Genomic DNA, 21,189 nt, shown 5'->3' with positions numbered 1-21,189 from the left:
AACCAAAACATGCCTGAGGAGTCCACCCAGACTCTGTCCCACATGTGGGGATCCCAGATGCTCTTCCCCACCTCCTGGGGTCCCCCTGTCCCCACCCCTACTTCTGCCCCCAGACATGTGTCTCCCCACATGGATCTAGGCTGGTGTGGAGCAGGTTGAGGTTACAGAACACCATGGAGGAAATGGAATATCTGCCCCACAGCAGATACACTGTGAGGCAGCTCAAGGTTGAGCTCATGGTTCACATCTCATTGTACTGTGGGTCTGATTGCATCGTGCTGTGGGGCACTCTATGCTGTACACTGGTTGGTGATCTTGTGTGGGCTACAGACATCTTGTGGGTGCCATGCCATGGGGAAACCCCACCCTCCCCACACAAACACAGCCCCATAAAAACTGATGCTGCTCAATTCTTTTTATTGGCTGACCAAGGTTAGGGGGCTGGGAGTCAGGGTGGGCCACTTGGAGGTCCTGGGATATTGTTGGGTGTCCAGAGCTTCACTCTTCATTGAGTCCCTTCTGACAGAGAATGAGAAAAAGGGATTGTGAGCATGAGGAAGTTGTGGGGCAGCCATGGGGCAGCTGTAGAGCAGGGGTAAGTCCCTACCTTGGCTCCAATGTCACGGCTCTTGGCCCGCAGCTTGTTGACCTGGGACTCAGCGATGTCAGCACGCTCCTCTGCCTCATCCAGCTCATGCTGTGCCTTGCGGAACTTGGCCAGGTTGGAGTTGGCCTGTTCCTCCTGAGGGGTATGAACACCAGTGAGGCTCCCACACTCTGTCGGGCTTCCTGCCAGCTGTCCTTCCATCCTGTCTTCTTATTGCTCTACCTGCCCCCCCTGTCCATCCAGACATCCCATATTCCAGGCACCCAGCTATCTCCTCAACAAGCCATTCATCTAACATTCCATCCGTCCGTCCATCCATCCATCCATCCATCCATCCATCCATCCATCCATTCATCCATCCATCCATCCATCCATCAATCCATCCATCCATCCTTCCCACCCAACATTCTCCACATCCCACCACCCACCCACTTTCTCCACTTTCTTTTGACCTACTCTGTTCACCCTCTGACACCCCACCCCTTGACCACCCCAAGGTCCCCTACTACTTCCAACATTCTCTCCCACACCCCATGCCACATTTTCCCCTCCTGTGGGTGGTCCCACAGATGTCCCTCCAGTACTCACTGCCTCCTCTGCCTGTCGCTTGTAGGCCTTGACCTTCATTTGGAGCTTGTCCACGAGGTCTTGGAGCCGGACCATATTTTTACGGTCCTCCTCCGTCTGTGGGGTGAGACATGTGGGTCAGGACATGACTCTGTCTGCACTTTAAATCACCACGAGCTCTTGTGGGTCAGTGAGGGTCAGGAGATAGTTAATGATGTTCTTGAGGAGTGGAGCTTCTCTAAATCTGTGGGTGGCCTCAACTGTGGGGCAGAAAGTGAGTTGTCTCCTTGTGTGAAGGTATCTGCTTTCCCCTGAGGTCCCATCTGAGGTTCTGGATCATGCAAAGACCTCATGGATGCTAGGACACTGAAAGGTGGCCTGGGTGGCTCATGAACCAAACAATATTCTGGATCCCTCTGCAGTATCAGACATACATGCAGTGGGTGGTTTAGTATTGAACCTAGACAGCCTGTGTCTCTCTGGCCAGCAGGTCAGCCATGTTCCAGATCATGTACAGCATGAGGCATAAGGCCCTGGGGCCACAGGCAAAGTGGATGACCTCGAGCGCCACCTCAGGCAACCCACCTGATAGCTGAGCTCCTTGACGCGACGCTCAGACTTGCGGAGACCCTTGACACTCTCGGCATGGCGCTTCTGCTCAGCCTCCAGCTCATTCTCCAGCTCCCGCACACGGGCCTCCAGCTTCTGCAGCTGCTTCTTGCCCCCTTTGAGGGCCAACTGCTCAGCCTCATCCAACCTCATCTGCAGGTCCTTGATGGTCTGCTCCATGTTCTTCTTCATCCGCTCCAGATGGGCGCTGGTATCCTGCTCCTTCTTCAGCTCCTCTGCCATCATGGCCGCCTGTCCAAGGAGGGAAGCAAGCAGAGAAGGAGGACCAAAGCATGCTCTCCATCATCCTCCAGTGGAAGGTGTCCTAGATGTAGGTCCCACCATGGCACTCACATCAGTGATGGCTTTCTTGGCTTTCTCTTCAGCATTCCTGCACTCCTGGATGGCCTCTTCCACCTCTGTCTGCAGCTGGGAGATGTCAGCCTCCATCTTCTTCTTCTGGTTGATGAGGCTGGTGTTCTGGAGTTAGAGGAAAGGATCTCAGGAGGTGTCTTTTGAACTGCTGACCCATCCTTCTTCAACCCCCCAGGACTGAATGCCCCTCTACTCCCTGCCAACTCTGCAGACTTAAAGGATCTGGAGATCTTGGTAATTCAACCCATTAGAAGGCCACATCCATGGATGGAGGTGACCTCTGTTCTTGAAGGTATGTGATGTCTTACCTGTGAGTGGAGAAGCTGGACCCTCTCGCTGGCCTCAATCAGCTCCTGCTCGGCCAACTTGCGAGCCCTCTCAGTCTGTTCCACCACTGCCCGCAGCTCCTCCAGCTCAGATTGGAGGAGGTTGTTTCTCCTCTCCACAATGGCAATATTCTCCTTCAAGTCTTCATTGGCTCTTACCACATCATCCAGCTGCAGTTGGGTGTCCTACAAGGCGACATGGGGGGAGAGGGTGAGCAGGGATGGTGGGGAAGTGGCTTAAGGTCTACTTTTCTTCCACTTTGGGGTGGTGGGACCTCCTACATGTCAATATGCTTATGCAATGGAAGTCTGATGGATACCTTGAGGCAGCCCTGCAGTGTCTTGACTTGCTTCTGAGCTTCAGCAGCCACACGGTTGGCATGGCTGAGCTGAATCTCCATCTCATTGAGGTCACCCTCCATCTTCTTCTTCAGCCTCAGGGCCTCATTGCGGCTCCGGGTCTCAGCATCCAGAGATGTCTGCAGTGAGTCCACCACCCGCAGGTGGTTGCGCTTGGCCTGTTCCATCTCCTCATCCTTCTCAGCCAGCTTGCGCTCATAGTCTGCCTTGACCTGGTTGAACTCCAGTTGGGCCCTCAGGATCTTGCCCTCCTCATGCTCCAGAGAGGCCTGGTGGAGACAGAAAGAAATTAGAGAGCCACAAAGAAGACTAGGACAACATGGGACTCATGGAGATGTGATTTGGCTCACCTCAGCCTCTTCCAGTGCAGCTTGGAGCTCCAATTTCTCGGCATCCAGCTGCTTCCGGACTTTCTCCAATTCATGGATGGTCTTGTGGCTGCCACCCAGCTGCTCCGTCAGGTCCGAGATCTCCTCTGCTCAGATGAAATCCCATCAGACTTAGGGGAAGGTAGTGGAATACAAAAAGGTGGGCAGGGAAGGACCACAGTCTCACCTTGGAGATTCTTGTTTTCCCTCTTTAAAGTCTCTAAGTGATCAAGTGACTCCTCATAGGCATTTTTCAGCTTGAAGAGCTCGGTGCTGAGGGACCTGGCTTCTTTCTGCGACGCTTCCAACTCAACCTGTGACTCTTCAAACTTCTGCTTCCACTCAGACAAGATCTATGACGACACCACCTGGTTTGCTGCTGCTTTTCCCATGAAGAACCCTCTTTTCATCCTTCTCCTCCTACTTTCCCCAATATTCTCCTGAAAGGGACCTGAGGCTCTGCTAAAACATGGCTCTTGAAAGTTGTTCAGCTTTCTTCTGGACCTCTCCTGCCTTTTTCTGATTAATGGGACCAACATTTATCTACCCCCTTCCCACCTGTCTCCTTCCATCATTTCTTGGTTCTCCCACCTTGTCAAAGTTTCTCTGCTTCTTATCCAATGCAGCAGCTGCTGCATTTGACCGCTCCAGGTCTGCCATGAGATCTTCAATTTCATTTTGCAGCCGGTGTTTGGTCTTCTCCAGGGAAGAACACTTGGCATTGACCGCCTCCACTGCCTCCTCAGCCTCCTGCAGCCGCTGGGCCAGCTTCTTCCTGCCATGGGAGGAAACCTGGCTGTGATGACCCATGGACTAAGTGGGCCAACTCAAACCTTCTTGCACCCTAAGGCTCTGGGTTAGCTGAAGCTCTGCTCTGGATCTCCTCTACCATCTCCAGAAACATCCTTGTACTGTAGAAGAGTCTCCCCTGCCCCATAGCAGCTCCCTTCATGGGGAGATGACTCACTTGGCTTCCTCCAGTTCCTCAGTGCGCTGGATGGCATCTGTCTCATACTTGGTCCTCCACTGTGCCACCTCAGAGTTGGCCTTGGAGAGTGAGCGCTGGAGCTCAGCCTTGGCCTCTGTCTCCTCCTCATACTGCTCCCTCAGAAGGTCGCAGTCATGCCGGGCTGACTGGAGGGCATGGGCCAGTGCATTCTTGGCCTGGGAGGGAAGAGAGTTACGAGGTGAGGAGAAGTTGCATCTATATCAATTTGAGCCATATTGGCATTCTCCAACTCCAACTACGTAATTACCAACCAGGAAATCCAATCCAACCCAACCCAACCTAACCCAATCCAACCTCCTTGTAACTCACCAGCCCTAGTGAATTTCTGAGGACCTTCAATTAATTTTCTCCTACTGTGAGGGCAGGCTCATGATGTACTTCTCCATCTCAAACCAACCACATCCTTGGCATTAGAGGTTTATTTCAGTCTCACTGACCCCCCCCAGCAAAGTCCTACCTTGACTTCTTCCTCTAGCTGCCTCTTGAGGTCCTCCAGCTGTTGGGTGTAGGTGAGTTTCCCTCGTGTCATCTGGTTTATGAAGGCTTCCTTCTCCTCCAGCTGCCTGGAGAGCTCACCTGTCGGGTAGAATGGCAGATAATCAGTTGCAGGGCACACCCCAGAGCCACCCCACTGGGCAAGAATTAGGCAATCGGGTTAGGGAAGAGCAAGGCCCTCACCATTTTCTGTCTGGAGCTTGGCTCGTTGAGTGGTGAGGTCATTGACCATGCGTTGAGCCTCTTCGGACTTGGTCCGGTGCTCATTCATCTGATCTTCCATGGTGCGGCACATCTTCTCCAGGTTGGCCTACAATTAGGAAGGGCAAGAAGATGAAAGGGAGCCTTGAGAGGGCAGTGGAAGTGTTGTTCCTTCATGGCTAGAGACCTATTTCCTACCTTGGCCTTTATCAGTTGCTCCATATTGGAGCCAACATCATCTAGCTCCAGCTTGAGCTCACTTTTCTCCTTTTCCAGCTTCTGCTTGACACGCTGTAAGTTGTCAATCTGCTCACTGAGCTCGGCCACGCTGTCGGCGTGCTTCTTGCGCAGCGCAGCAGCTGTGGCCTCATGCTGCAGCGTCGCCTCTTCCAGGTCCCGCCGCATCTTCTGGAACTCTGCCTCCCTCTTCTTGTTGAGCTCGATCTGCACTGAAGTGGCACCACCTGCCTCCTCCAGCCGCTCACTGATCTCCTCCAGCTCTCGTGACAGGTCTGAGCGCAGCTTCTCCACCTTGGCTCTGCCTGTCCGCTCCGCTTCTAACTCCTCCTCCAGCTCCTCAATTCGCGCCTGTGCTCCAGGGATGAACATGTTTTCAGCAGACTTGGTTTCACCCAAGTCCTCCACTCAACTCAGCCAATTGGTCTGGAGAGTCTTTAAGTCAATTCAAGTCAACCCAACCAACTGTGGACTGTTCAGCTCAACCTAGACAGCTGTAGACTCTTCATCTCAACCAGCCTCAATACCATCCAGTTCTTTTCAACCTAGTCAAGATCTGAGCTCTCTAGACCAACCTGGCCTTATTTGAAGACACTCCACCTTCTCAAATTATCTTGAGATTCTTCAACTCAGCTGGTCTCGAGGACATCCCAATTGGTCCATTCTAATTGCACTAACAGACAACTCAGCACAAATTTCTCTAAGGATATTGGAATGAACATGATTTAACCCAGGTGGTCTGCTCAGCTCAGATTATTCTACCTTAGATGCTCCCCATACCTTGAATACTCCAAACCCATTGATTCAGCTCAACCCCCATGAAAGCCAACCTGTCCAGGAGCCCATGAGTCATTTCAAGGCAATAAATGACAAAGAGGTTCTGGGACAAGGGATATTCAATGGGCTTCTGACCTCAAGTGGGTGTCATATTTGTTTAAGTTCTTCTCAAAAAGATATGAAGAAGATAATGGGGAGGACCAGTTCCTCCTTCTGCTTGACCCCCAAGCTGAAGCCCACCTCACCTGAAGCTCTTTGAGCTTCTTCTGGAGCTGGGCTGCAACTGCTTGTTCATCCTCGATTCTGGCATTGAGGGCATTGAGCTCAAAGTCTTTCCTAGGTGTGGGGAGAAACACCAGTAAGTCATTCTTCTGAGCGCTCAGCAGAGGTGTAAAGGACAAGCAAGCGTGCCAGCCCTCACTTTTTCAGCCTCTCATCCAGTTGTTGCTTGTCATTCTCCAGGTCCATTATGTTCTCCTGAGCTAGCTTCAAATCACCCTCCAGCTTCCTTTTGGCCCGTTCCAGGTCCATCCGGATCTTCTTCTCTTGCTCCAGTGAACTCTCCAGCTGCAAGTGTGGAAGAGACACACCCATCAGCCCTCATAAACACACACTCCAGAAGGACTTCCCATATCACAAGGGACCAGCTATGCGCCAGTTGTGGGAGTGGCCTATACTCACGTCATCCACTTGCTGTTCCAGCTTAACTTTGGCCTTTGTCAAGGTATTGACTTTGTCTTCCTCTGCCTGCAGGTCATCCAGCGCTTGCTGGTGAGATTCTTGCAGGGCCTTCTTCTCCTTTGTTAGCTTGACAATTATCTCATCCAGCCCAGCCATCTCTTCTGTGAGGTTCTTGACCTGCAGGGGGAGAAATATCAAGCCTCCAGCTTGGTACCAGAGGTAGGACAAGAGACAGGAGGTTGTTTTTGCTCTTTGTGAACCTGTGTTTAAGTCAGGAGATGTAGGAAAACACAACCAGACTTGATTCTTGGTGATGCAATCCAACCAGTCTTGGATTATCACAACTCAACCCAAGCAGTTTTGGGTCTTCATGACCCAACTCATCCAGCCTTGAATTTGGCAACCTAAACAGCCTTGATTCTTGGGAATCTAACCCAACCAACCTTGGGTCTTAACGAGACTCTATTCACTTTGTCTTGAGTCAGCTCAGTTCCCCACAATTTGAGGTCAAGACCTCTCCCCACCCTCACCTTGTTCTCAGTGGCATGTTTTTCCTTTTCCACCTTGGCCAATGACAACTCCAGGTCATCAATGTCTTTCTTCAGCTCTGAGCATTCATCCTCCAGCTTCCTCTTCTTTGCTGTCAATTCAGCATTCATCTCCTCCTCATCCTCCATCCGCTCAGTCATCTCCTTCACCTTGGCCTCCAGCTGGATCTTGTTCTTGATCAGCTGGTCACAGCGCTCTTCAGCGTCAGCCAGGTTGTCTTGCTCCTGGAAGGGATAAGCTTGGTTTGAGGTGAATGAAAAAGGAGTGCGGGACTGAGACATCTAAGTCACTCACAGCCTGCACTTGGAGCTGAAGGTCATTTTTCTCCTGCAGCATAGAGACCATCTTCTCCTCCAGCTCCTTCCGCCGGGCTTCTGACTTCTCTAAGGCCTCCTTCAGCCGCCCAAACTCTTCCTTCATGTTCTGTTGGAGGCACAAAGGTGCCATGTAAATCTCATTTCTTCCCTTTTGTCCCCACCTACCACTTCCTCTCTCCATCCGCACACCCACCTTCCCTACGCATGGCTCTGTCCTACCTGCATCTCTTTCTCCGTCTCAGCACTCTTCAGCAAGGGCTTGATCTTGAAGTAGAGCTTCATCCAAGGCCAGTTCTTCACCCCCATGAAGGCCCTGATGTTCCACTGGATCACCAGCAATGAGTCTCTGGAGAAGCCCCATCAAGATGTGAGTCACCAGAGGCTTCCACTCAATATGGATGCACCATCTCCATCTCACCACTTACCTGCGCTCCAGGATCTTCTTGAATTCCTGACGGGACAGGAAACCACGGACTTGGGCCTGCAAGCGGGTCATGATCCGGGCCAGGCGCTCATCCCTCATTTCTTCCAGCAACCCCAGCAGCCCAGCCTTGAAGAAGACCTTTGAGGAAATATGAAGATAAGTGCTGTTGGGATTTGGAGGTGTGGTGGTGGTGGTAAGCAGTGGTGTGGATGGAGGGAACTCAGATGGGCAGGTGGACAAGTAGATGATGGAACCATACAGTTTGTCTGGTCACCCCATGAAAACCTTGTGGATGGTGGGGCCACCAGAACAGAAACCAAGTTACCTCACCTTGGTGTGTCCAAATTTATACTGGTTGTGGTCAATATCAAGGGATCCCAGGAGCTTCTCAGCCCCCTTGCGGCTGTCAATGAACTGCCCCTCAGGGATGGCAGCAGGGTTCAGGATGCGGTACCTGGTGACCAGAGAGAACAGGAAACCTCTGAAAACAGCCCGAGTGGGGTTGTCCACCCCATTCCCACATTTTCTCCTCTGTGCCTACCGCTGACGGAAGTCTCCATAGAGGATGCGATTGGGGAAGCCCTTGCGGCAGATACGGATGCCTTCCAGCACTCCATTGCAGCGAAGCTGGTGCATTACCAAGGGGTTGTTCATCACACCTAGTGGGTCATCAAGACTGGTGAGCCAAGGCCTGCCCCACAGCACTGCTCCCCACCACCACCTTTGGCCAGAGTCCAGCACTGTCCTCTGGATCAACCTTCAGGGATTGGCTCACCAGGAGACTTGGTCTCATTGGGGATGATGCAGCGGACGAAATGAGGGTGGGTAGACCGTAGATTGGTCATCAATTTGTTGAGATTCTCCTGAAAAATGGAGGAGGAGGTGATGAAGGGAATGAAGACACTCCCCCAGCCTGTCCCACCAAGAGTCATCCCTTGCTCTGGGACATGTTTTCCATACCCACACACCCTGGGGTCCACCAATAACCCTTGGACTCTCACCCGATGCAGGGCAGAGACAGTTTGGAAGGAGGAACCTTTCTTCTTGGCTCCTTTCCCCTTCTCCACAGCTGTTGAAGAAGAAGAAAGGGTGAGATAGGACAGGGACAGGGTAGAAAGAACCCCAGATGCTAAGGAAGGGGATTCCTCTTACGTGCATCTGCCCCAGCATAGTTGGCAAAGAGGTTGGCCAAGAGCTTCAGGGCTGATTTCTGGTAGAGCCCCACCACTGTCTCATTGAGAGGATCCTTGTTCTTCTGCAGCCACCCAATGATGTTGTAGTCCACCGTGCCAGCATAGTGTATAAGGGCAAAGTGAGCCTCTTGCTTTCCCTTGATGTTGCGTGGCTTCCCAAAGTTGGCCGACTTGCCCAAGTGATTATCAAAGAGCTTGGCCTTGAAGGTCATGTCTGTGGCCTTGGGAAACATGCACTCCTCCTCCAGGATGGACATGATCCCCATGGGCTAGGAAGAAAAGACTTTGTTGGCTACAGTGAACACCAAGTACAAGCCAACTGGTCAACTTTGGGGTTCCTGTCAACCTGAAACTGAAAAGGCCCTTCCCCAGCCCCATGAGGCCCTAAGGGAGGTGGTACCTTCTCAATGAGGTCAATGCAGGCCTGGAGGTCCATGCCAAAGTCAATGAACTCCCACTCAATGCCCTCCTTCTTGTATTCCTCCTGCTCCAGCACGAACATGTGGTGGTTGAAAAACTGCTGCAACTTCTCATTGGTGAAGTTGATGCAGAGCTGCTCAAAGCTGTTGAACTGGGGTAGAAGAGAGGAGATGTCCAGTGGGGTCAACAGAACAACAAATATGTTCAACGGGATCAACCTGAGCCCCAACAGGGTCAACACAAATAAAAACAGTTGTCTGACCATCCAGTAGGACTAATCTACATCCAATGGAGTCAACACAACACAGTCAACCAGGGCTTACATCAAAGATTTCAAAGCCAGCAATATCCAGCACACCAATGAAGTACTGCCGTGGCTGCTTGGTCTCCAGTGAATTGTTGATCCTGGTCACCATCCAGTTGAACATCTTCTCATACACAGCTTTGGCCAAGGCTCCAACAGCATAAATCACCTGGAAGAAGGATGTCCCACCAATGAGAGGGCCTCCTAGTGTTCTCCTTGCTGGAGATGGCACCATGTCACCCCAAAAGGAGGACATTTTGGGGATGTCCTACCTACCTGCTGGACATTCTGCCCCTTGGTGACATACTCATTGCCCACCTTGACCCGAGGGTGGCACAACCCCTTGAGAAGATCAGCTGAGTTCAGCCCCATTAGGTAAGCTGACTTGTCTGCCTCTGAGGATGAAGAAGAGAAAATATGAACCTGGAAGAATTGTGGAGTTCACCCAGTTTCCACTTCGGCCTTGACTGGACCCAACCTTCTGTGCCATCTGGTTCTGCCTGCTCTTCCCGTTGTTTCTGCTTAAACTTCATGTTGCCAAAGTGCATGATGGCCCCTGTCAGTTTATAGATGGAGTTCTTCTCCTCTGGGGTGAAGCCCAGGACATCAAAGGCACTCTGTGGAGCAAAAATGTGGTCAAGATTTTCTCCAGCCCACAGAAGCACATACACACTGCCTGATGGCCTCCCATCTCACATCTGTGGCGAGGAGCTCCTCTCCATCATCAATGGATGGAACTGTGGTCTCTCCTTGGGAGATGAAGGCATAGTCGTAGGGGTTGTTGGTCACCAGCATCATGTCTGAAATGAGAAAAAGGGATTGAGATAGGCAGGTCCCAAAAGGGATGCAGGATCAGATATTTGCAGATAGGCTGGGAAAATGGCTCACCCAGCAGCTCTGGCTTCTTATTGGAGAGGATCTGGTAGTAAATGTGGTAGTTTCTTTCAGCCTTCAACTGGAAGATGACACGGGACTTCTCTAGGAGGTCTGGGGTGGGGATGAACAGAAAATGGGTGGAAGTTGGGATGAAGAGATGGAGGGTCAGATGGATGAATGGAGGAAGGTTTGAGGATGTGTAATGGTAGATGGATGGTGGCATGACGAGAAGGATGGACAGTTGGATGGAGAGATAGAAGGGATGGTGGACAACAAGATGCCCTCTCATGGACATCAGCCTACTCACAGGTCTCAATGTCAGCTGATGCTAGCTTTCCAGTAGCCCCAAAATGGATCCGGATAAACTTCCCCTGGAAGAGTATTGGAAGGAGGTGGAGGTGGCCACCTTATCCCAGATCAACCCAACCCACAGACCCTTCCCCACGTACTCCACCTCACAGACTCTTCCTCACAGACTCCACCCCCAACACTCACAAATCGGGATGAGTTGTCATTCCGGACAGTTTTGGCATTGCCAAAGGCTTCCAAGGCAGGGTTGGCCTGGATAATCTGGTCCTCCAGAGTGCCCTGGGAGGAGTGGGACAGTGTCAGGGGGGTTTTCACAGTAAGGGGCAGAGGATGTAGGGTGTGAGGTTGAAATGGATGGCTGGGAGAGCACAGCAGTCCATGAATGTTTTTGTGTGTGGTCAGATTGATGGACAGGTATGTGGGTTGATGCCATGGGTGGATGGAGGGACGGTTAGTTGGTTGGATTGTGATGGGACAGATGAATGGAAGATTGGATAGATGGTTGGTTGGTTGGTTGGTTGGTTGGTTGGTTGGTTGGATGGATGATTGCTTGGATTTTTGGGTGTTCAGCTGGGTAATTGTTTGGGTGGTTGATTGTGTTGTTGGTTGGACAGACAGGTGGCAGAATTTTGGCCAGCCCCTGGGTGTCATTCCCCCACTCACTGTCCTTACCTTGCCCGGGGCCCCTGCCTCCTTCTTGCCACGGTCACCGATGGCAGCGATAACGGCAAAGTATTGGATGACCCTTTTGGTGTTCACAGTCTTCCCCGCCCCGGATTCTCCGCTGAAGGTAGCCAAGGAGAGCAATGGTTGGATACTGGTGCTATGGTGCTGGGGGTGGGAACTCACTGGGGAGGGATGGATAATGGACCTCCACAGGCAAATCCATGCAGTGATAAAGGGTTGGCCTGTGGGCATGATTTCAAGAGGGAAGGGGAGGAGCTATGTGCCAGGTTGGGGGATCTTAGCTGTGAGCAGGATTAAGACAGTGTTTACAGATGAGACTACTCACGTGATGAGGATGGATTGGTTCTCCCGATCTGGTGGGATAAGGAGAAGAAACATGAGGTTCTGAAGCCCACCTTGGCTATGCCCCACATCTCCTGCTCCCCAAAAAGGATCAGGGAAGATGAATATGGGGTCCCTGCAGAAGGTCCCTACCTGTTAGCATATTCTGGTAGGCATTGTCAGAGATGGAGAAGATGTGGGGTGGAGCTTCACTCCGCTTCTTTCCCCGGTAGGCAGCCACCACCTCGGCATTGTAGACAGGCAACCACTTATAGGGGTTGACAGTCACACAGAAGAGCCCTGAGTAAGTCTGGAGAAAGGAGTAGGTGGGTCAGAGTAAGGAGGTGCCACCCTACCAGGTGGTCCAAGGGGTCTGCCGAAACAACCTCTTGTGTCTGTGTAATATCTTGGGTTTAGGTGACCCCTGTGGTCTGAAGAGAGGATGTCCCAGTTCTGTGATCTGAAGAAGAGACATCCTGGTTTTGACTACCCAAAGGGTCTGGGATACCTTGGATCTGGGTGGCTTAAGAGGTGTAAAGAAGGATCATCCCAGTTATGGGTGAGCCATGAGATCTGGAGAAGGGTCATCTTGCACCTATGTGGCCCAAGGGGTCTACAAAAGGGGCATCCAAATTCTGGATGGGGTCTGAAGGACCTCATGGGCTCCCAACTCACATAGATCATCCAAGATGCGTAGCGGTCCTTCAGGTTGTAGAGGACGGCGGGCTCATGGAGGAAAGTCAGCATGGCCATGTCCTCAATCTTGTCAAATTTAGGAGGGTTCTGCTGCATGATCTGGTCCTCCTTGACCGTCACTGTCTGCTCAATGTAAGGAAGACCCAATGGAGCAGGAACACAGGGCAAGGAGTTGCCCCAGTTGTTCCCTCCCAAAGGGCTGGGAGTTGGGCATCTGGGTGTTCCCTTGAGAGCCAGATGAGGTCTAGGTGTCCCTCAAGTGATAAAGAAGATGTTTTGGGGTCTAGGTGTCTCTGAGGTAAGAGAGGAAGTTGGATAGGGTCTAGCTGTCCAGTGGGTTCTGGAAAAGGTGGATAAGGGTCTAAATATTTCCTGGGTTCTAGAGAAGGTGCTGTGGAATCTGAGCATCCAGTAGGTGTTGGAGAAGGCGTGTTGGGGTCTAGATGTTTCTTGGATTCTAGAGAAGGTGGGTTAGTTCTTTGTGTCCCAAGTGGAATAGAGTTGCTATTTTGAGGTTCTGGTGTCCCAGGTGTTGCTGGGGTCCCCCCACCTTGCCATGTTCGGTCTCAGCAGTGATCTTGGAGCCCTCACGGCTGACAATGGTGGCCTTGACATACTCCTCCTTTTCATCAGGGACGAAGATATCCTTCTTCAGGTCGAAGGGGCGGGTCTGGGCAGCTAACCGTTCCTTCTCCGACTTGCGGAGATAGGGGGCAGCCTCCCCAAATTCAGCCATCTCCACATCAGGCATGGTGGCGCTGGACAGGGCTGAGTGGGGTAGGAAGGATGAGACCCTCCAAATGCTGTCAGTTCCTCCCACCTGACCCCATTGCAGCTCTTTCCTTGGTGAACCCATAATTCCCTGTTCTTCTCCACATCTACCACTTCCTCCTGGTCAACCCAACTCCATTCCTTCCCAGTGCTCCCAGTTCCTCTCCAATGCTCCCACTCCTCCCAGCTGGCCCATCCCAAGTCCATCCTCAGTGCTTCCATTATCTAGAATTCCCTCTCAAAGCTTACAGTGCTCCCAGTCAGCCCCATCCAAAGGCCATCCTTGGTGATCTCATATTCTCCCATTTTTCTCCAGTGCTTCCAGTTTCTTTACAGTGCTCCTAGTTCCTGCCTGTCCTCATCTCCATCCCAAGTTCCTTCTTGGAAGTCCCAGTGCCCTCCCCAGTGCTCCCTGTTCCTTGCAGTGCCTCACTCTTCCTGCCCACTCCAGCACCTCCCAGTATTCCCCAGTACTCCTGCATCCCTCTCAGTGCTTTCCAGTTCCCCTAGACCCTCCCAGTATCATCCCAGACCCCCCCAGTCACCCCCAGTCTCCCCAGACACCCCTCAGCCCTTCCACTACTCAGCCCCACCTCTTTCAGTAGTCTCCAAGTCAGAGGATGACAGTGCAGACTCAGGGCAGTTCTGGTCCTGCTCCGGGACACAGCAGCCCCCCCCCCCGCACACACACAGTATGTCCCAGTATGTCCCAGTATATCCCAATAAGTCCAATTACATCCCAGCATCCCAGCCCAGCCCCACCAGTACTTCTCCAATACACCACCACACAGACACATACACACACACACATACACAGAGTACTGCTCAGTAAGTCCCAGTATCCCCCAGGATTTACCCAGTACCCTCCCTCATCCCCCAGTCCCTCCCAGTTACCACATAAACTCTCCCAGCATCATCCCAGTCCCACCCTATTTCCCCACACATGCTCCCAGTATCATCCCAGTCTCCTGCAAAGACCCTCCCAGTTCCTTTCTAGATCCTCCCAGTCCCTCCCAGTCCCTCCCAGTTCCCCTATAGACCCTCCCAGTATAATCCCAGTCCCTCCCAGTTCCCCTATAGACCCTCCCAGTATAATCCCAGTCCCTCCCAGTTCCCCCATAGGCCCTCCCAGTTCTCCTATAGACCCTCCCAGTCCCTCCCAGTTCACCCACAGACCCTCCCAGTTCCCTCCCAGTTCCTCCCTGTTCTTTCCCAGTCCCTTTCAGTTGCCCCTAGTTCCCCCACAACCCTCTCCCAGACCCTCACAGTGCTCCAAGTGCCCCCTGCCCCACCTGCCCCTGGGTCTGCAGGCACTGGCTGGGGGACCCCCCTTATATCCCCCCCTCCCCCCTGCAGCTGCGTCACCGGCGGGGGGTGGGGAGGGCATGGACAGACGGGTGACCTCAAGGCCACCTTACTGCCCTATAGGGACACAGTGACCCCTATGGATCTACAGGACACTCCCCAAATCCATAGGGCCCTCCCTCTGCTCTGTAGTTCTATAGCACCTTCACTGGCCCAGACAGTCCAGTGACCCCTATGGACCTATAAAGCTCCACCAACTCCATGGGACCCCCATATCTCACACTCAAAAGGACCCTATAGCTCCCCCATACCTCATAGGACCTACTGCCAGCTCCATACAATTCCCCCAGCCCCATAAGACACCATAAGACACATAAGACACCACTCCAGCACGTGCATAGAACCCTTCACAGCCCCACAGGGTTCCCATTACTTCCTTTCTGTAGGATCCCTGTAAGTGCACACAGCCCCATAGAACCCACTCCCAGACACCCCTCCCCAGTCCCATGGTCCTATAGGACCCATATCCAGTCCCATAGGACCATTAAATATTTCCCTATAGGACCCTCATATTTTCCCCCCCTTACCACAGGCCACTTCCAGCCCTATGAACTTTCCATACAACCCACTCCTAGCCTCCCAGAATACCCATAGGCCTCCCCAGACCGATAGGACCCCCCAGACCCACAGGATACCCCACTCTCAGCCCCTGTAGGAGCCCCCTCTAACTCCCCTTCCCCTCCACCCCCCCCCGCCCCATCCCCCCAGTTTATTACAGGGTAGATGAGGCAAACCAAAAGACACGCCTGGATGCTTGGGTCCCCCTGGGGTGGGGGAGGGGACAGACAGACAAAGGACAGGTGTGACCCCCCCCCCTTCCCCCTCCAAGGGAACTCAGGCATCTGTGCCCCTCCTCCCATCCCTTTGTTCCCTCTCCCTCCCCCCACAATGGGATATTTTTGGGACATCCCCCTTCACAACCCCTGACATCTGATCAGCTTGTGACGCCAGTGGGGCTGTGGGCACCTTCACCACATAACCATATATGGGGCTGGCCCCACAGGTTCCCCTTCCCCCCCTCGACCCCCAAAGCTCACCTAAGAATAGACAGGGGCACCCAGGCATCCAGGCCCCATCAATCCCATTAGATGCCATATAGAGGACCAGGTGTCTGAATTTCACCCAGTTTTCCTGATTCCCCCCAAAGTTTCCTGATTTTTCCCAAATGTCCTTGTTTTTTCCCTGATTTCCCTAAATCTCCCCCAGCTTGCCACAAATTTCCTTGGTTTCCCGCTGCTTTCCCTATATTTCCATCAATTTGTCCTGAACTTCCTTGGTGTCCCCTAACTTTCCCAAATTTTCCAGATTTTTCCCCAAAAGTCTTAATTTTTTTCTGCAATTTGCCCCAAATTTCCTTGTTTTCCCCAATTTCCCCCTAATTCCCTCACTTCACTAATCTTCCCTCAATTTCCCCTTATTTCCTCTAATTTTCCTATTCTGACTTTTTACACTTAAATTTCCTCTTATTCTCTCTGAATTGTCCCTAATCTTCCTCAATTTGCTCCACTATTCCCAAGTTTTTCTTTATTTCCCCTACACTTCCCTAAATTTCCCTGATTCCCCTAAGGTATCTCATTTTTCCCAAATTTCCCAAACTTTTCCATCAATTCTGTCTGATTTTCCAAAAATTTCACCAGAATATATCCCTAATTTCACCTAACTGAAATTTATTTCCCCAATTTACCATTTTTTTCATATATTTTTCCTAATTTTTATTACTTTCTCCAGATCTCCTCTAAGTACATTGTACTTTGCCCGTCTCCCCCAGTTTTCCCCCATTTCCCTGAATTTCCTCTTTATCTTTTCGGTTTCCACAATTTTCTCAATTTCACCCTAATTGCTCCTGAATTTCTCTTTTATTTTCTCATCATTCCCATAATTTTCTCAATTTCACCGTAATTGCCTCTGATTTTCCCCAACATTTTCATAACTTGTTTTCTCCATATTTTACCTAATTTGCTCCAACACTTCATTGGATATAGGGGGAAACATAGTGACAAGGATGAGGAAAAGGCTCAGGTACTTAGTGCCCCATCAGCTTCAGTCTTTAATAGAAAGAGCACTTGTTTTCAGCATACCCAGGACCCTGAGCTGGAAGACTGGGATGGGAACAAGAACAAGGCCCCCATAAACCAAGGACTCTACCACTCAGGCATTTCCCTCTCAGACATTCCCTCCCTGAAATGTGCTCCTGGTCCTGCAGAAGCTCCTCATCCTCCCAGGACAGATAAGGTCAGCTACTGCCTCTCCCTTGGCTGAACAGCACTTGAACTTGGTTCTGACTGACAGAGCCAGAGCTTTCCTTGACTTTAATTTTGGCAATTTGGCCTTTTGTGTCTCTCCAGACAAAACTTCTGTGGGCTTCCAACCCCCTCCTGTCCCCATCCACTCTCTAATGACAGGGCTTCCTTTCCTGGTGCTTCCTCAGTGCCAAGAGTGGTCTCATCTATTCCATCTGACTATTTGTGTTCCCTGACCATCACACAGAGCTGTTTCTGTGCTGCCCCATCTGCCATCCTGCCTTCCATATGTGCCAAGTGCTGCCAGCTGCCAGCAGAAACACCTCCCACCCACCCCAGCCGTGCTCCCCCGCCCATTTGCATCCCTGGCACAATGGCCTTGCACTCAGTCTGGGGAAAATAAATGGGATCTATTGCCAGATCAAACTGACCCAATACCTTCCCCTCTTCTTCACCAGGACCCCTGTGGGACCTGACTCAAGACAGACAGGAACTGTGGCTCAGGTTCCACAGTGGCCCACCATCTGCAGCCTGAGGTGAGAAGAAAGCTCAGAGGCTCCTTCTGAAATGAGAAGGGGAAATGAGTGGCCTTTTCCTCTGTGCTGTGTGACTGCTGACAGAGCAGTGCCACCGACTTGAGACTGCAGCAGCACGTGTAAATACAGACTGCTGAGACTGTCCTTTCTTTACAGCACTCCCTTGAGAAGGACTCAAGACATGGATGGAGAGGAAGGTATGACTAAGGCAACTCTAATTCCCACCATCCTCTATCAGGAAGTGTGAGACAACAGGAAAAGGAAGTGTGGCCATAAACAGGTCCTGTTTCATCAGCACCAGCCTTTTGGCTGACTATGACAGGAAACTAGAGGAGAACACATGCTAGAGGGAGGAGAGAAACTTCTATGTCAAGACTTCTGCAGCATGCCCTTCCTCACAACTCCAGTAAAGCCTGGAATCCCAGCCTGGTCCAAGCTTCGTGCTTGGCCTTCGTGCTGCCATCATGGATGGAGTCCTGCACTTCACTCTCAAAAGAAGGGACAGTGAATTTTATGGATACATAAGTGAATTAACAAAGTTGAGTAGCAAGTGTGACAGTGACTCAACAAGTCTCAAGGTCAGAGCTTCACTTGGCACCTCTCTTATTTTTTTTTCTGCAGGGCAAGAAAAAGGGAGCAATAGAGGCATGGGAAGGTAGTTGCTATAGCAAACAGCCATAGAAACCACAGGTGGTTAGGTTTTTTCTTCTAAAAGCAGTCTCCAGTCAGGCTGCTGTGAGCTCAGAGACACCTGTCAGGTGCACGGCATTCTGATCCAGTGCTCCTCTGCCCAGTCTGAACTCACAGTTCTGCTGCACCTGTAGCTGGGGCAGAGGCAGGGAATGCTGCAAGGCACAAAGAGCAAGGGAAAGCTGCTGCTCTTGCCAAGTGTTTCCTATCAATGACAGTGCTCTCCTCTGTTGTCTTGCTTGTTTCCCTCTCTGAACACTGGTCCTACCGAATGCCCTGCCCCACTCTCTCTGCTTGCACCAGCCCTGAACTGCTCAGACCTTTGGGGTGCTTTCCAAAAAAACCTCCCTGTGTCCCTCTGGGCTCAAGCAGTTCTGCCCGCAGCCAAATTTCTGAAACGGCCCATGCAGAAGGTTGGAGCAGCAGGACTCTAGTGCTGAGCAAAACCAAAAGATAAAAGTCTTCATGCCAATACAGTGCTTTGCTGAAACCTTCCCAGGCCCAGTTCTACCTCAGCACCACTCTCTGTCAGCTGTGTGCAATGCCACAGACTGTGGGGACACTGCTGTTGGGTCCAGCTGATCTTTGTCTGAATGGCCATCGTGGCCACTGGGTGACCAGAGGTGGCCATTCACAGCCCTGACCACAGGCTGTGAGTGAGACACACTGTGTTCTGGCATTGCACCTGCAGAACCAGCCTTGGCCCGAAGAAACCCCAACATCCCCCGTTGCTGAAGGGACAAACAGAAGGAGATGCGGGCCCTGCTGCCTCCTCTGGAGGCATTCTCCAAGCTGTCCCACACAGTAAACAGCTGTCAGACACATACCAAAGCTCTCCTTAGGCTTGGAACTCAGTCCAAGATGGGGTCATGCCTCAGGGTGCCTGCTCCTCTTTCTGTGGTCACAGTAGCACTATAGCGGCTGCAAAAGGTGGACATCCACTACTCTAGAACATGCTCCTGGTCCTCCAGAAGCTCCTCAGCCTGGGTTGAAGAGCTCCTCACCTCCTGGGTCAGGTGATGTTGGCTACTGCCTCTCCCTCAGCTTCAGAGAACTGGCTTAGCCCTCCTGCAAAGTTAAGCCCCCACTTCCTCTGAGGCAGGGGACACTGGCACATCCCTGACAGCCAATTTTTGCTCTTTAGCTGGGCTCCTCTGGTCACAGCAGGACCAAGGCAGAACAGACCCCTGGGGATATTCTAAAGCACCATCCTTAGGTGTGAGCTGAAGAGAGGCTTGTTGAAAAAGAACAAGAAGACACACAACACCAGGGTCACGTCTTTGTTTTCCTGCAGGGCAGCAAGGAGGAAAAGCACCTTGAAGCCTTCAGTACCCATGCAGTTCAGCAGCAGAGTCAAGAGCAGCAGTAGGGATTGCAGCTCTTGAACCTGCCATCCCTGGCTTGGATCAGCTTGGTCCTGCATAAGCCTGATTCAGTTGTAGAGTTGTCACCAAGTGCACCAAAGGTCACCTGGAAAAGCTGTGTTTGGCACCATTGTGTTAGGGATGAAGGGCTCTGGCTCCAGGAGAGGATAAGGAGCTACTACAAAAGCTGTGTTCAGACCTCTCATCTGTGGGGGTGGGGAGAAGTTCTTTGGAAGTGGAAGGGACATAATGAACACCCATTTGCTCCTGTCACCATCCCATTGGTACCTCTGCTGTTGCTATTCTCCTCTCCATCTCAAGACAAGGCTCAACCTAGTGCCCTTGCAGTTCAACAGCCAGCAGGACTTGGGTTTCTCCTGTCCAGCAGCATTTCTTTACTCAGTTGAAGTTTGTCAATGACACCAAATTGAGTGGGGAAGTAGACCCTTTGGAAAGGAGAGATGTCCTGCAGGAACACCTAGATAGGCTGGAAGAATGGGCTAGCAAAAACTTTATGAAGTTTGACAAGAACAAGTGTAAGGTCTTGCACCTGGGCAAACATGATCCAGGAGTGCAGCACATGCTGGGATCTACCTGGGTGGAGAGCAGCTATGTGGAAAGGGACCTGGGGGGCCTGGTGAAAAAGCAGCTCAATAGGGGTGAATAGTGCAGAGAAAGTTAACAGGATGCTGAGTTCCATCAAAAACAATGTCAACAGCAGAGGCAGAGTCTTTATCCCATCCTATACAGTACTCATCAGGCCACATCTGGAATACTATTTGATTTTGGTCCCTGGTACACAGAACAGATGGTCTGGGGAGAGTCCAGAAAGGATGACCCAATGACTGGAAAGCCTGACATATGAAGAGAGGCTAGGTTTGTTCAGCAGGAAGTAGATTTGTTCAGCCTTGAGAAAAAGAGGCTTATGGGAGACTTTATTACCATGTTCTAGTATTTGAAGGGTGGCCACAAAGAAGATGGAGATTCCATATTTACAAGAATCTAATGGAAAGGATGAGGGGTAATGGGTAAAAGTTATTTCTGGGGGAATTCTGTTTCACCACAAGAAGAATATTTTTCCCAGTGAGAACAATCAGCCATTGGAATGATTTCCCCCAGGAAGCAGTAGGTTCCCCAGCATTGAATACATTTAAGATCCAGCTGGGCAAGGTGTCTAGGCCATCTTGTCTAGAGAATGCTTTGACAAGAAAGGTTGGCTCATCCAGACTGTCATTCTCTGGTTCTATGATTCTATGACATGTACAAGAAGCAGATAGAGAGCAATTTGCTTCCACGCGGCAGGGATTCCACTGCATACATTTACTCTTTTGTTCACATTTTAATCAGTCTGACCACTGCTGTTTTGTCGAAAGAGCTGGAACATTCCCATTGCCACAGGAGGTCACTGTTGGGCAGTGTATGTGTGCATGTGGCAGTGATAAGCACTGTCATTCCACTTTTGAAAATAAGCTGTTGCCAGCCTACAAAGGACTGGCAGGGACTGAACCCTTGCCC

General features: G+C 51.4%; 1 protein-coding gene across 1 annotated transcript; it reads right to left on the bottom strand.

Moving 5' to 3' along the window:
- Positions 1–397: 397 nt before the first annotated feature.
- Positions 398–14,782, bottom strand: LOC110479530 (myosin-7). The gene is made up of 41 exons (XM_021546898.4): positions 14,772–14,782; positions 14,073–14,130; positions 13,259–13,476; positions 12,688–12,831; positions 12,166–12,322; positions 12,017–12,044; positions 11,677–11,788; positions 11,191–11,283; positions 11,003–11,066; positions 10,708–10,806; positions 10,516–10,619; positions 10,298–10,436; positions 10,096–10,214; positions 9,839–9,988; positions 9,496–9,666; positions 9,055–9,364; positions 8,904–8,971; positions 8,678–8,765; positions 8,444–8,561; positions 8,233–8,356; positions 7,904–8,040; positions 7,698–7,824; positions 7,456–7,584; positions 7,143–7,385; positions 6,613–6,789; positions 6,353–6,498; positions 6,177–6,267; positions 5,116–5,505; positions 4,900–5,026; positions 4,679–4,797; positions 4,180–4,376; positions 3,804–3,987; positions 3,400–3,565; positions 3,195–3,319; positions 2,805–3,113; positions 2,467–2,670; positions 2,138–2,263; positions 1,760–2,035; positions 1,196–1,291; positions 608–742; positions 398–519 (listed from the first exon to the last, which is right to left on the bottom strand). The coding sequence occupies exons 3-41, from the start codon at positions 13,457–13,459 to the stop codon at positions 499–501; spliced, it is 5,814 nt and encodes a 1,937-aa protein (XP_021402573.1). The 5' UTR covers positions 13,460–13,476; positions 14,073–14,130; positions 14,772–14,782; the 3' UTR covers positions 398–498.
- Between the last annotated feature and the right edge of the window lie 6,407 nt (positions 14,783–21,189).

This window comes from Lonchura striata, chromosome 2 (assembly GCF_050655825.1).
Source record: "Lonchura striata isolate lonStrDom1 chromosome 2, ASM5065582v1, whole genome shotgun sequence".
NCBI lineage: Eukaryota > Metazoa > Chordata > Aves > Passeriformes > Estrildidae > Lonchura > Lonchura striata.
This window is presented reverse-complemented; position numbering and strand designations above follow the sequence as displayed.

Excerpts from the sequence above, each read along its gene's own strand:
- LOC110479530 (XM_021546898.4), bottom strand. The coding sequence starts at position 13,459 with ATGCCTGATGTGGAGATGGCTGAATTTGGGGAGGCTGCCCCCTATCTC. Across the intron at positions 12,323-12,687 it reads ACGCATCTTGGATGATCTAT|ACTTACTCAGGGCTCTTCTG; the intron begins GTGAGTTGGGAG and ends TCCTTTCTCCAG. Across the intron at positions 7,386-7,455 it reads TTCAGCTCCAAGTGCAGGCT|GAGCAAGACAACCTGGCTGA; the intron begins GTGAGTGACTTA and ends TATCCCTTCCAG.